Source organism: Trichoplusia ni, chromosome 1 (genome assembly GCF_003590095.1).
Source record: "Trichoplusia ni isolate ovarian cell line Hi5 chromosome 1, tn1, whole genome shotgun sequence".
NCBI classification, from domain to species: domain Eukaryota; kingdom Metazoa; phylum Arthropoda; class Insecta; order Lepidoptera; family Noctuidae; genus Trichoplusia; species Trichoplusia ni.
In genome coordinates this window covers 13,831,445-13,846,585 of record NC_039478.1, presented here as the reverse complement: position 1 = coordinate 13,846,585, position 15,141 = coordinate 13,831,445, and the positions used below count along the sequence as shown (strand labels likewise).

The following is a 15,141-nucleotide window of genomic DNA, read 5'->3' as shown; positions in this document are numbered from 1 at the left end:
TAAAACTTCGAATAAGAATATTTTAATTTCATCATAATTAACAAATATTGTTGAATTTTTCACCATGAACATTATACATTTAGGTAATTTCTAGGGTTCCGTATCCAAAGGTTTAAAACGGAACTCTACATTACGGAACTAGATGATATCTGTCCTTCTAACTATCCGTCCGTAGCTGATGAACTGTGCCAGCTAGGCAGTTAAAAAAAAATAACAGACGATATATTTCTGTTCTCGCTGTAATACCAAATAATAAAAATTGAAGTCAAATCGAAGCAACGATGGTACGGACATAAATTGGTGGCAATTTTTTATTGTTTCTGTATCCTTAGTCGGACATGCACTTGACCCGTTTTATAAACGACACTTTCACAGCAACAAACCTTGCACGGGGAATCCAGACTAAAAGCCAACACTTGTGGATCATAAAATATTCATTAATATCTACACTTATATAAAAAGCTGAAGAGTTTGTTTGTTTGTTTGAACGCGCTAATCTCAGGAACTACTGGTTCAAATTGAAAACATATTTTTGTGTTGAATAGACCATTTATCGAGGAAGGTTTTAGGCTATATACCATCATGCTACGACTAATAGGAGCGAAGATACAATGGAAAATGTGGAAAAAAGCAGGGCAGGTATAAATCATAACTTACATCTTCTAACCACGCGGACGAAGTCGCGGGCAACAGCTAGTTTTATTATCACAAAGGTTTAATTAAATCGACTTACTTATTATCTACTAGTAATTAATATACTAATGACTCAGGCTCAAAAGCTCGGGTTATTTCTAGTCAGCAAGAGTCCAACACATCCACGAAAATAAAAAAGGTTTATATCAATATCTAGCATGCGTAGTATACACGTATATACGCTATGGTAATTGACAAACCTTTAAATATCAGATGTAACCAAGACGTAGTAGAACTGTTTGTTATGTATCGAATACTATAATAATTATTTTGTTATAACTAACGGCTCGAGAACATGCGATATCTGGCACTGGACACTAATACGAATAGTTGGATGAGACAGTGAAACTATTGTTGTTGGATATACTACAAAGAAATTAAATCTTAATATTCTCCATACTAGTAAAAGCAAAACCAAAAAAATGAACATGTTACTTATAGAAATTGTTATTTTACTATAGGGATTGTACAATGTTCATTGACGCCATACCTACTCAACGTCAATCAAACAAACCAACTAAATTTTTTGCACAGGAACTGCATCTGAAGTAACTGAAACCTTGTGGCTGCTCAATTACATAGAAAATATTAAATCTCTTCACAGTGAAATGAATAACAACAAAGTGATTAATCATTAAAATGTTTATTTTTAGTCGGTGGTCGCGTCAGATCGTTTAAAAGTGGGTGTAGTGAGCGAAAGGTGCAGCGGCGTAGGACACAGGCGCCACATGGGAGACCAGAGGAGCAGAGTACGCGAGCGGGGCACTGTGAGCGATCAGGGGAGCGGTGTAAGCCACGCGGGTGATTGGTGCGAACGCAGCGGAGCGTTTCTTGATGAAGTGCAGACCACCTGCGTAGTGTGCGACGGGTGCAGCAGCGTAGGAAATGGGAGCCACATGGGAGACCACGGGAGCGGAGTAGGCGAGCGGGGCGCTGTGTGCGATCAGAGGAGAGGTGTAGGCGACGCGGGTGACAGCGGCGAACGGAGCGGAGCGTTTCTTCAGGTAGTGCAGACCACCTTCCAATGCCTTAGCGGTGTAGTGAGCGGAGCGGTCCAAGTTCACGTCCAAGGTGTCAAGGGGCCTACCGTCAGCGGCCAAGATGTTGGCGGGCTGGCCGGGGGCGAGAGACAGAGGGCCTCTGTAGTTAGAGGGGGCCACGACGGGGGCCGCGTAAGCGAGGGGTGCGGCGTATGCAGCCAGGGGAGCGGCGACCGCAAGACTGGAGTAAGGTGCGATCAGGGGTGCTGAGCGTTTCTTCAGGTAGTGCAGACCGCCGTTGAGGGCCTTAGCAGTGAAGTGAGCAGAGCGGTCCAGGTTCACGTCCAGAGTGTCGAGGGGCCTGCCGTCAGCGGCCAGGATGTTGGCGGGCTGGCCGGGGGCGAGGGACAGCGGCCCTCTGTAGTTGCTACCGAAGGGGGTCAGCAGCGCCGTCGAGTAGGCGAGGGGCGCCGTGTAGGCGAGGGGCGCGAAGGGCGCGGAGGCGGCGGCCGCGGCCAGCACAGTGCACAACACCACCAGCTTCAACATGATGTAGGATGTGAGAGTGGTCTGTGTTGTTATCTCAGCTCAACTGATGCATTTACTCGGTGACAGATGCCTTATATACTCGTGTGATAAGACAGTCTTGATGGGCGTCGCCGGAATGCATCGTCGGCCCTGAAAAAACTACTTTTCTTTTCTCTGAGAAAGATCGATCATACATATATGGTGTTTGATCTGGATCCAACTTAGAAGATTTTTATTTTAAAACAAAAAAAAATATTTTTGTGTTTATAGGTTCATTAAAGTACTCAATTTCAGCTAAACAATTTACTTTTCTTTGTGTGATAAACGTATCAATATGCCAAAGTGCTATTCAGTACCTTGTGTAACCGGTTCAATTCCAGCAAGAGCCGCATGGTTAAAGTTCCGCGTCTTGTAAAAACACATTTAAAGTGTAACTAGTATTGGTAACAAAGTTACTTAAAAGGTTACTACTGCTGACTAATCACATTGACTTAGAAACTTATTTTATTGTTTTCCACTAAAGACGTAGGTACCCTCCGGATAAAAAACATCTTGACAAAGAGAAGAATATGTCTTATCCGAGTAACTTTTTCTAAAGTTTTAGGTTACCATTAAAATTGGCAATACAAAACTATGAATTTATCTTCAACCCTAACTTATCCAAAGTTAACAATAGATTTGCAGCTTTTAGATACCTTGACAAATTGCTGCAGCAAATTACAATCAAAAGAATTCAAAGAATAGACTGATGTATGTGTGTGTGTGTGTGTGTGTGCGAGTGAATGTTATTTTGGGTATATATGCCACTAAATGCGACTAAATATCTAGGGGTGCAAGGATTTACAAGAAAAATACATTTTCCAGGTAACTCTCTTTATAAACTATAGGCAGATACAGTCGTATATTCTAATTTTCTCTTACATAATTTTTCACCAATGACGGCCCAAAAGTCCAGCGTGTCCCAGAGGTCCAAGACCCAGGGGAGCCAGAGGGGCGATGGGTGCACGCCAGCCGAGATGCGCGGCGGCGGGGAGGGCGAGCGCGGCCGGCGCAAGCGCAGCGGGGTAGTCGATGCGGGCGGCATGGGACCACGCCGCGGGAGCCAGCAGTGGGGCGGAGCGCTTGCCGATGAGGTGGCCGTGAGCCTGAGTAGCGTGGTCAACAGCCCTGGCGGTGTAGTGCACAGCACGGTCCGCGTTCACACTGAGGGTGTCCAAAGGCCTGCCATCAGCAGCCAAGATGCTGGCAGGCTGGCCAGGAGCCAGGGACACGGGTCCCCTGTAGTTGTAGGCGGCACCACCCAGAGGAGCTGCGACCACGGTGGGTCCGGCAACACCGACGGCGGGAGCGAGGGGCGCAGCAAGCACGGGCGCAGCTAGAGGAGCGACAGGCGCGGCCAGGTGCGCGCCGAGACCCCACGCTGCAGCTCCCCAGGGAGCACCATATCCCAAGCCCGCCAGGCCAAGTCCACTGGGTTTAGCAGCCACGAGGGCAAGCACGGAAGACAACACCAAGAGCTTGTACATTGTGGTGTGTGTTGATTTCTAATCAGAGAGCAACTGTTGTTCTTACCCTCTAAACTTCAGCTTATATACCAATCAATTTCGTAGGCGTATTCCAGATACCTTTGTGACGTCGGCAAATATGCGGCTAGGCGTTGGCTGTAGGTCGCCGGTGGAAAGAAAAGGACTATGGGGCGGCGCAGGCGCCAAAAGCAGTGTCCGCCGGCGAAGGCGCAAGATAATGCAAAATTCAACTCTAAACAAATCGGTATACATTTGAAAATAAATCCAGAAATAACGGTACTTTCCTGTTCACCTTGAATAATATGTTGATAAGGGCCGTTCACTTCAAGTGATTACCCGCTCCGATGTACAAAATTCTAAATTACCCCTTCTCACCACGTAATACACGTAAGTCGCGTAATAAGATGTTACTTAATTAACGTGTATAGGCATGTAAGCCTGCTACATGTGTTGTGTCAGTGATCTGTCTAATTAACAAATTACACCTCTTCGCAGTCTACGCAGAAGATAAATAAAAGGCACAAGATAAATAATAATCAAAAAATAAGAACATAACTAATGACATTAAAAACCAAAAGTATTCGTAAAAACCCTCAGCTCGCCGCAAACATGGGAAACAAGTAAAACCGAAATGGCCAAAGAATGTTCATAAGGTAAGCTGACTAAGATTATATGCATATTTTTATCTTACGTTAATTGAATATTACTTATTGAAAACTAAACATCAACAACGACAACATACATATTGTTTAGCGTGTATCGCTGAACCTTTCAAGGGTAAAAACAAGGAAATGTTCGTATTATTTAGGAAGTAATTCAGCCTTTTTAGTTCAATTTCAATTTTACAAAAAAAATGCGATTGTCTTTCGTTGGATTCCAGTTCAAAAAGCATTAAACATGCTTTAAAAAGGACACTGACGCTCCACAACCGTTTTATTTGATATCACTTAACAAACTCACATTAGATCTAAACGCACTAAAATGGTATCTGGAAATCTAAACCTAGGGTTGTCGGAACCATGAAGCAAAATGACAATATTTACTGAGTAAAAGAAAATAAGGCACTGTTTAGAACATCTTGTATAAATCATTCATGTCTTAGACACATTGTGATATACTGCAGATAGGTTTAATTTGAAAAAAAAACTTGTGGTCAGTATAATAAACTTCATTAATGAGGTCTATGCAGTTTTATCAATACAATTTTAAGGAGCTTTTTTTTAATACATCACTCTACTTCCTCTTCATTACGAAATCCTTATTAAATAATGCAATTCGAAGTCAATACTTACTTTAATACTTTGAGTCAACCCTAAGGACGATTTAATGATCATTGTTTAAATATTAGAGAACGCAAACGTCTGGAGGATCGGTCAACGACCCTAGTTACAACCCTTTCAACGCATTCTTGTGAACTTAACCTAATTAATAAGAAAGGTTTGGTTGATTTATCACTCAAACAGTTTTGTGAGACAGAATTATTGTAATACCCCCCTAATTTTATAAAACAGCTAAATACTTAGTAACCTACGTAAAAACAAATTCTGACTAGATTGTTTACAACTGACTTCAAAAAATAGATGTTCTAAAACCGATAGATATTTTTTTTGGATCGATAGCCCAAAAAAATCTGAATACCATTCTACAACTCAAAATAACCATTGAAATTATTCCGCTTTCTTCAGTCCTATGGTAACCAGTAGCAGCACCTAGCTGTCATGACGATTCTATCTAAAGAATATATTCTAACTTCGCCATTATCACTAATCAACACATTAATAAATAAATACACTAACGCCAATATTTAAGTGAAAACCAAGTGATCATCTACAAATAAGCAAAAGCGTAAATCGTAAGTGCAACATACGTATCAGGAATGAACACATGAACTTGACATCTACCGCGAATGTTGCCGTGTATCATGTGCAGTGTGACGTGGGAACCGGTCCAAACCTCTTACGTACGAATACGATACCACACATACATACATTAACTAGTTTCGTTCAGTATGTTTACAAAACCCCTTCGGCTACCATTGATCTTGTCCTTGTGGTGGAAAGTAAAGACGATCTGTGATACCACATGCTTTCAAAACAGAACGGCGGTTCTTGTGAGAGGGAAGAGGGATGTCGCTAAGAGGAATGTAGAGCGTTTTTTCGCTTCTTCAACAGCTGGAATTCTTTTTCAGAGCTAATAGAATATATTTTTTTACTTTTAAGCGCATTTTTTTAATTTATTCACATCTTCTTTTATTCACCTTTTGCTAGAATCCTAAGTTTATGGCAATGTTAATAACGTTTGTCAAGAAATGCTCTTAAAAATTAAAAATACATGTATATCATAGGTTAAAAGTTAAACTATATGTATTACGTGGGCTTCTACACTTACTTTCAATTTCTTCTTTTTACAGACATATCAATATGGAATTCAAAAATATTTCCATTTTTGTTTGTTCCATCTTAGAGATCAACAGAAACTGCATGACTTATCGTAAAAATTTATATTCCAGAGAATTAAATTAAATTAAAACAAAGCGTACATTTCCAAGTAAATCAAAGCCTTAAAAAGTGTAGAACGCAATACGATTTATCCATAACACACTTCTGAGAAAGTGGCAAAGGCTTTTGTTTGTTTCCTTAAAATTGTATTCAATATTTAATTACTGTTTTCAAGTGAAATGGAGCCCAGCGGAGTTTTTGAAATAGGTCAGTTTGCCACAATAACGAACGAAAATAGAACAATAATTACTCTTTTAAGCAATTTATGGAGAAAGGAACCGAAGACTGAATACTGAAAAGTCAGCTGGTTTTAGGTTAACTTTAAAAGTATTTTTTTCTTTATGAATTTAAGGCGAAAAATTTTGTATGGACACATAAAAAGTCTTAGTATGGGTATACAAGTATTCGTGAACACATTTCAGTCTGTCTAAAAACGCTGAGATGATGTTATATCATTTTAGGGTGCCGTACCCAAAAATTAAAACGGAATAATATTACTGCAGCGCCGCTTTTACGTTTATATTCGGTTGATCAACAAATTTGTGGAGACCCACAATCAAATTTATTTGTCACAGATAGATTTTCTTATTTATTCTAATTGTGCAGAATCCTCGGTATCGCTAGTCCGACTCATACTGGACTAATATTAAGTTACTTTTTAGGATTAGGGTTTTAATTCGACCCTATTCGAAATTTTGATTGGAAGCCACTTAACTAAACGTCTTAAGCCTAAAACTTAAGCCTAATCTGTGATCGTCCTACTCAGGAATTTACCTAAAACAAACATTGCTTCATCAGTGCCTTGTAGCCAAGAAGTTTAGATAAGCTGGGTTTGGTTCTAAGTTGTTTTGGCTTACTTTGCATTGCGGTGGAAGTGAGGGGTAGGGCGGGGGGGGGGTAGGCTGATGTAATGGAAAGTAATATTACAGCATTGCCTTAAGGCATGAACTTATTTATCTTTGGACTTTGTTTATATTGATAGTATCTGTAATTGTTGATACATGTTTACTTTGAACCACAACTTCCGTTTTGAGTAACTGATTGGAGCTGTGTTAAAGCTATACGTATATGTGTGTGAGTGTGTGTCAAAAAATTTAATCGTTTTGAAGGGAAATAAATTAAAATAAAATAAAAAAAGCCTATAAGCTATTTGAAATACATAAATATATGAATACATTATCGTAGGTAGTCAAAATACAGCACAAATGTGACAGTTCAAAAAACAACTTAAAGTCAAGGTTAAAAATAAAAAATCGATTGTCAAAATCAGAGTTCGAAAAGCATTATTCCGTAAAAAAAGGAAATTACATTCCGGAACAGCATCCCGATTCATTGCGTCAATTATAAAGGGTTCACAAACGGGAACAAAGTTGACCGAACCGGTATTAATGAACTGACAATCCGTTATCCACGTCGACATAACCGACCCTTCCTACATACTTCCTCATAGTATGTTTATCGATAAATTAATTATTTTTGTCATAACCTACAATCGACCTCCGGTTTTGTGATGACCAATGAATACGCACGTATTACGTAGCTTCCTATATTTCTACCAATTCAATCTACACAGTACCAATAACACATTTATTTAAAAAAAATCTTATTGAATATATATGTGAAATTAAAGTTAAATTCCTATGCACATAGTTAAATGCACCGTAATACCGTAAGTCTATTACGTCATAATTATAATCAATTCCCGTTACATATTTATACGTTCATAACAATGCCAGTGGTGGCTTTATTTTGATATTTAATTTGTTTTTTAGTGAGTGTTAAAGTGGGCGTAAGCGTACCATGATCAATTTATCAAAGCACGCTGTTTGTAACAAAACAAATAAAAAAACACTTTTAAAATGGTCTGTGTAAGTACATGCATCTAATTAAAGATTGACTATTAAATTTTCTTCAATAATTACAGTGTTGCTGTTGTGCTGTCAAACAAAAAATCAACATTGAATAAATATAGCAAGGTCTTTGGTAATAACAAATGGCATTCCGTGTCGCCATGACTGGACGCCATTCTTGTACAACTATCTCACATAATTATCATAAAGTTAACCCACTTCTGTAGGCAAATACTATAATTTTGTGGTTTATTACTTCCATCGGCGTCATGATAAGAAGTGATAATTAGAATAAGACTACTTGTTTTTTTACTTGGCTCCTGTATTAATTACTCCTTTAATTCTTGTGTCACAGGGAGTTTTATAAACATTCATATACACAAAAACACCCAGACTCTGGAAAAGCATTCGTAGATCACACAAATTCTTGTCCTACGCGGGTATCCAAGCCGCGACACACCGCACACGGAGAGTTTGGCGTGGTGTTCTCAATCCCTCAGCCATCTATGCGGTCTTTACCTATCATCATCAGCTCAAGATATAACTACGAAATATAATATTCGGCTTTGCCAATAGCCTTATTAGTCTATTTTAAACGGATTTTTATGGTCTAAAATCTAAGTCAATATAGGCAAGCTCCGTGTTATGTCAAACGTGTTAAATTCCAGTTTCTTTTGCACTCCTCAAAAATCCATAAGTAGCGACTATTATATTACCTCACATTCTATGTATATGTAATTTAATAGTTTACTCAATCATGGTATTATTGGCATGGGTTCGATCACCTGTCTCGTCTTTTCTCTAGTTTCCTTATTAACATCAAGTTATCATCCAGTTACGCATGAGTTTCTTCGGAGAACAGCACAATTGGTGGCAATCCGTAACGAAGTATTGTGTCATACGTAATATAAGTGGGCAAAACAGAACCAATATTATTTTACTTAGAACTGGCTTTAGCCGTACTTGACAAGGCCAATCCATAGATCCCTTTGCTTTTAGATTAATCGTAAATGACAGACTGTTTTGACATAGTAAACAATGGCTAAAGCATATATTAGACATAAAGTACACTTTCGACTATAAATCACTCGATCGCAAATCATTTAGTTGTGACAACAATTGAAATGTAAGATTTAAAGCTAAAGGCTCGTTTAAACTGTGCTAGCTAACGTGTAAACCGAATTAGTTATAGTTACTGCAGTAAAGTGCACTAAAATAATATCACTGGGCGATTTGTTGCCAGTGCGTGCTTACGGTAACAGTAGGTACTATTTTCATCATCAAATACAATAAAATAAAATAAGATAAAGATTTTTTAAGTTTACGAATTCTCCTGCTTGTAATAAATACTCAGTTTAAGCTCCCTTGTCCATTAATTCACAATTATTTAAGTACAAGCTCATATCGGCATTATCGTAATTACTTCATCGTTTTCGGTTTTATATTGCCTTTCAATCCCCCTCCACTTTGGAAGGCTTGTTTTTACCAATCGTATACGATCTGAATGTCAACATGCACATTTTAAGAAAGGTATTTACATCTTAAAATAGCTACTGTGAATGGGCCTCCGCTGGTTGTCTTTGTATGATTGGCAATTTTCTGTATTTAATTGTTTGTTCTATAAAATAATCATAAATAATCATTATGTATCAAATATACCGGTATTTTGTTACTATTCAAGTATTTTTGTAATCTCTTGGTCTTCGAGGCGAGTCAAGCCACTGTCTTCAAAAATACCGTGCCAGTAACTGTCCACTATCACTCATACTGAACGCTCCCTAACTGGTTACGTGGGGGCAGGCGAGTGTTTAGTCTATGCCAACCACTAGGCCTGCTGTCGTGGATCGCCTTGATCTAGTAAAGCTGGTTGCCAACGCAACTAAAGTACTCGAGCATACATAAAAATGTCAAGAAATAATGTTGTTTTACTCGGAATCCAAAGCATTTACTTCTGGAAACGCAACTATTTTATTGTTTATTTATTACATCACGCCTTTAAAAGTGGAATTCCATGAAATCCAATTTAAAGAAATTTGCGGAAGTACTCATGATTTCTTTATAAGTTTTACTTTAGAGTATTTAATTAACAATAACTTTATCTTACCGTCGTATATGACATTATTCGATATGAACCCATTTAATACCCATTATGACAATTTTGGGCCACTTGTTATTTACCCGACCCTCAATATATCTTTAACATAAGAACATGATATATTTACGAGGCCTCGGTCTCAATCCTTATTAGGTATTTTCGGTAAGGTGTAATGACGTCACGCAGCACGTCACGTATTACAAGACTCTTTGTATAAGGTGCTTCCTATTAGGAAATTTCTCAAAATTTCCGCATGTGACACATACGCGTAACATAAATACTACAGTATTTACAGTACAATAAATATTGACGAAATATGAACTCACTCATGTTGTCACCACCGAAATTATTAAGTCAAACAACCTAACCTTAATATTAAAACAATGCGTAACAATGCTGTTGGAACTCTTGTTTTAGGGCCCAACCAAATATCTAAAAACAAAACCTTAACTTATCTTATTTCCTTAAATGAGAAAACAATAACTTAACATCACCATACGAGACTTTAAGAGCTTTTGACAACCAGGGCCAGGAGCTCCCCTACTCCCCTACGACCATAAACTGTGAAATAAGCGAAAAGTGAATAAACAGATTATAGTCTGGAACTACTACAGTTTCGAGATTCTCCCTTTTAAAATTGTATTGTACTATAAACCGATCGTTTAATAAAACCCTGGAAAAGTACAAGAAACTTCAACTTGCAACTCTCAATCTGCATTCAACACTGACCGCCAAAAACAAGGGTCCATAATCGCCAAAATTACTATTCATTCATGCAAATATTTTTATCGATACACAACCATTCTCCAGCTTATCTTCATCTTAACAATAAATCGCTTGATATCAGTCCAACGTTCGCCTTATACGGATTGTTTAATATTACGCTTCGGTGTAACAGCAGGACGCTTTATGCAAACGTGAGTGTTATGGCCGCGCAGTAGTAAGTATAATGTATTGTTCCAATGGAAATGGCGACGCGGACAGGTTTATCAGATCGTGCCAGTTTACCACAAAGGTACATTGTGCACGCCCCCGCCTTGCCAAGAGCTTCTATTCACTTATTAAGTAGGACAATAAAAGTTAATGTCGCATGTTTAACGCTCACATTATTTATTTCTTGGGAATAATGGAACTTTTGTTCAGTTAACTGGATTTGACTGGTTTTGTTCTATTGGCAAATCTGATTGCAACTACCAAACTACGTTACACAATCGTTTGGTTTTTTGCCAATGAATTTAATAACAAATGCTTAAGTATCTATTACTGATTTTAACTTTGAACACAATGCTAGTTACTTTAAAGATCTGAGATTTAAAACCGATTAAAAAAAAAACTACATCAAAATCTTCATTAAATAAAACTCATTAATTTTAATCTTACAAACGTATTTATATTTTCGGTGCGGCTGTTTACTCCCTAGAATTCTATTAATAGCAGTTTTTTACAAATAAAATATGAATATTTAAATAAATTTGCGTACAATAAATGTAAACGAATTAGGAATGGATTCTGCCATTATGTAGATTCGTTCACAGACTCAAATAAAGGAATTACGTGTCAATTCATATTAGTACAAATATCCATTGTGTCAGCGTGAATAAAATATAACTTAAATTATTTTAATTTTTAATTTTGCAACTCATATTTCGCAAGACTTACATTTGGATTATAAGGACGCATTAAAATAATGACTTGCAAAATAATTGGACTATAAAAACTACTAGAATTCAGCATTGCATACCGTAATCTTTTAGTGTAGTCTCGGAAACAATAGACATTCGTTCTGACCGTTTTACTGGATAATAGGACCACTTTCAACACTGTATTAAAATACTAAGTACATTTTATGCTAGATTTAAAATGCGGAGTCTGATTAATATGGATTAACGCTGATATTTTTGATGCCGGACATTCACTGTGACAATTGACATTTAATAAGGCTCACCCTGATATTATTAGCAGTTTGTTGTTATTGCGGTCAAACTTTATCCTTAGTATTCAATGTCAAGAAGGAACTGCACTTTATTTGATGGTCATTTGTTTTAAATGGTACCTTTTAGCTGTTAGGTATGTTACCTATAAAATATAATGTAGGTTTAAGTTTGAAATGTCCCTAAATGTGTAAAAAATAAAATTAATCACTGTAAATAGCTGTATTTATACGTAGTTATTTTTTTTCATCATTTCTTAGGATATTTCATTCGTCAATTTACTTGGTCTATTTGTACCTTAGACATTATCGTCCCCTTTATAAATATTTCGCTTTTTGCAAAAAAAGAACTTAAGTTTTAGATTTGTAAATCCAACAAGAACATAACTCGCTTGAATTAATACATGAACCTAGTCAGTTTCATGTATTAATTCAAGAGTTTAATTTCGGCTCTCAAATGCATTTTGCAATCCAAATTAATTAAAACACCTTTTTGCATCGGGACTCTAAAAGCAATTAAACCTAGAGTAGATAAGCGATCGATTCAATCAGTAAGCTACAAGCTTGCCCAAGTGCTGACGAAACTCGTCTAATTCGCAAGAGTGAACTTGTGTTCCCCATTACGTACCATAAAGTAATACTAAAAGCATCACGTACCTTCTATTACCGCAGTTTATAAGTAAGATAACTGTATAACTGTTATCAGACACTATATAAGGTAAATCTATGTCAATCACGTTTTTCTCCAGTCACGGTTGACATATTTCAACCCGTAATGTCCTTTCATTGTCATATAATGCAATATGTATTATATTAACTGCCCACTAGCTTTTTATGCTGTTTTATTGTTTGTTAAAGATCTTTGTGATTTGAAATTTTCATGGTTATTTTATGTCTAAAAAAAAAATATATCAAGCAATGTCATAGGAAGCTTAAAATGTTAATTACCACTCACATTTGTATGTACGCGTAAGTATATTAAATTACGTTTTGTAAGTAGCCTTGACTACTCGTGAATCATGTTTTACATTCAAATTATAGCGCTAAACACTGAAAGTGGCATTTTAGACGACATATCCAATATCATTATTTCATAAGGAAGTACTAACGGACAGAGTACATACTTTTTGTTTAAGTTTTTCGTAATATCGGCTAAAGAATGTCAAGTGCAAAAAATGAGCGCACTTGCCCTATCGTAATGCTGGCCGCATGTGACACACATACAGAAATGCAAGCGCATTATCTTGTACATACTGTATTTACTCGATCTACATACAATCCGGAAAACTAAATTCGAAATCCAAACAATAAAATGCGACAATCAGTACAGCATTACGTACGTATGTTTGATACCTCTATCTTTTCAATAGGCTTGACCGAATTTTAAATCAAGATAACAAAGTCAACCTACTTGTCTGCGAATAAAATTAAGTTACTTAGTTTTCCTTAACTTTTCCCGTTGCAATGCAGGAAACTTAATTCATTTGCTTTGCTTTAAATTAATATTACGCTCCTTGAAGTAGGAAAGCAAACAAAGAACACGCAAAAATTTACTTTGAGAGATGAAGAGTGGATTGAATAACTCTATTAAATTAAATTTCTTGAAATCGAGCAAAGTAGAGCAGGGAAAAGATGATATTAATTATGGTTATGGATTGTATCTGTGCACTTCAGTAATATATTTGCACGTTGGACATAATTTGTTTGAGATCTTCTTTATAAGATTTCAAGAAAGGCTGGTTTTGGAAAGGTTACGCCTTGGCTAGGGCTGAGACGAAACACAAATGCATTAAAAAAAATCGGAGACAAACATCTGTAAAGTTGGCTAAAGTTTTGTAACAATATTTGACTGTGTCGACACGTAAAACCAAGGCTTTTAATCATTCAACGTCTATACTCAAGTACGGAAACTGACTATAATCAACAATCGTAAAGGAGTATACTTGATTTACACCCATTCAAAAACAGCTCTATAAAATAGATGCCTAATAAATCTACTGCAGTCTCGCTATGTTTCAAGCAAATGCCAGCAATCGACTTAACAGACGCTTATGGCATTTGTGAATGTCAATTGTTTATAAATGAGGTGTAGAATTACAATGAATGGATCGTTGAAATCATTACTATACGTTATAACATAAGTAAATTACGTAAAGGTTAAGTGCGAGCGTCTGTTATAATGCAAATCTAAAAAGTGTCTATTGATTCGTAGACGCAACGAGTAGTTCTACTAATCAATTAATGTAATTAATCATTATAGTAGTAAGTAGTGTGTGAACGTTTAGTTTTGCATTAAGACTTGTTACAGTCTGGCTCTATACAGAATTAAGCAGACGACATAGTCATAAAACAAAAATAATTAAAATGAACCTTATTGCTTTGGCATAAAGATACTGCCCCAGCCATTGAGTCACCGGTTATATGCTCCGGTACTAAAGCAACGCTATTCCTAACACTACCCATAATGTCTAGATTGGCTATCGGATTTCACTTAAAACGGAAGGATTGGCCCCGTTTTAATGTCACTGACCCGAAGAAAAGCTACCAACGAAAACGCAATATTAAACTGAAGCAAGTGCTAAGTTTAATTAATCAAACGACATCATAGGATTGCGACATTTATAAAGACGTTATAGAAACATGTCCCGGTGACGCTAAGTTCAATGACCTCGGTGCCCCGAATGGACTATTAAAATCCTGGATTTTTACGAAACAGGAAAAAATACATATACCGCTCACTCGGAAGAGATTGATGGACACTCAAATACAAGCTGTTTTATGTTTATTCAGTCGGTTGGATTTACATAGTTGCACGGTTGACTCTATTTATCACTTCAGTATGAATAACGCGTATTTTAATCCCAACCGAAGCAATGGACCAATCCATCGACTACCGAGTGGAAAGCGAAGGCAGGCCTTGCCCTGCAGTGGGACATCAATAGACGGCAAAAAAAACGTAACAACTGGAAAAAGTAACTAAAAATACAGATCTCTTGATAAAAACGACAATTTCGTTAGGTAGAGCAGTGCAGGTATTGACG

The 15,141-nt window shown here is 37.2% G+C and overlaps 1 protein-coding gene across 1 annotated transcript; it reads right to left on the bottom strand.

The window, feature by feature from the left end:
* Window positions 1–1,320: 1,320 nt before the first annotated feature.
* Window positions 1,321–4,209, bottom strand: LOC113508053. The gene is made up of 2 exons (XM_026891600.1): window positions 3,142–4,209; window positions 1,321–2,260 (listed from the first exon to the last, which is right to left on the bottom strand). The coding sequence occupies exons 1-2, from the start codon at window positions 3,725–3,727 to the stop codon at window positions 1,368–1,370; spliced, it is 1,479 nt and encodes a 492-aa protein (XP_026747401.1). The 5' UTR covers window positions 3,728–4,209; the 3' UTR covers window positions 1,321–1,367.
* Window positions 4,210–15,141: the final 10,932 nt, after the last annotated feature.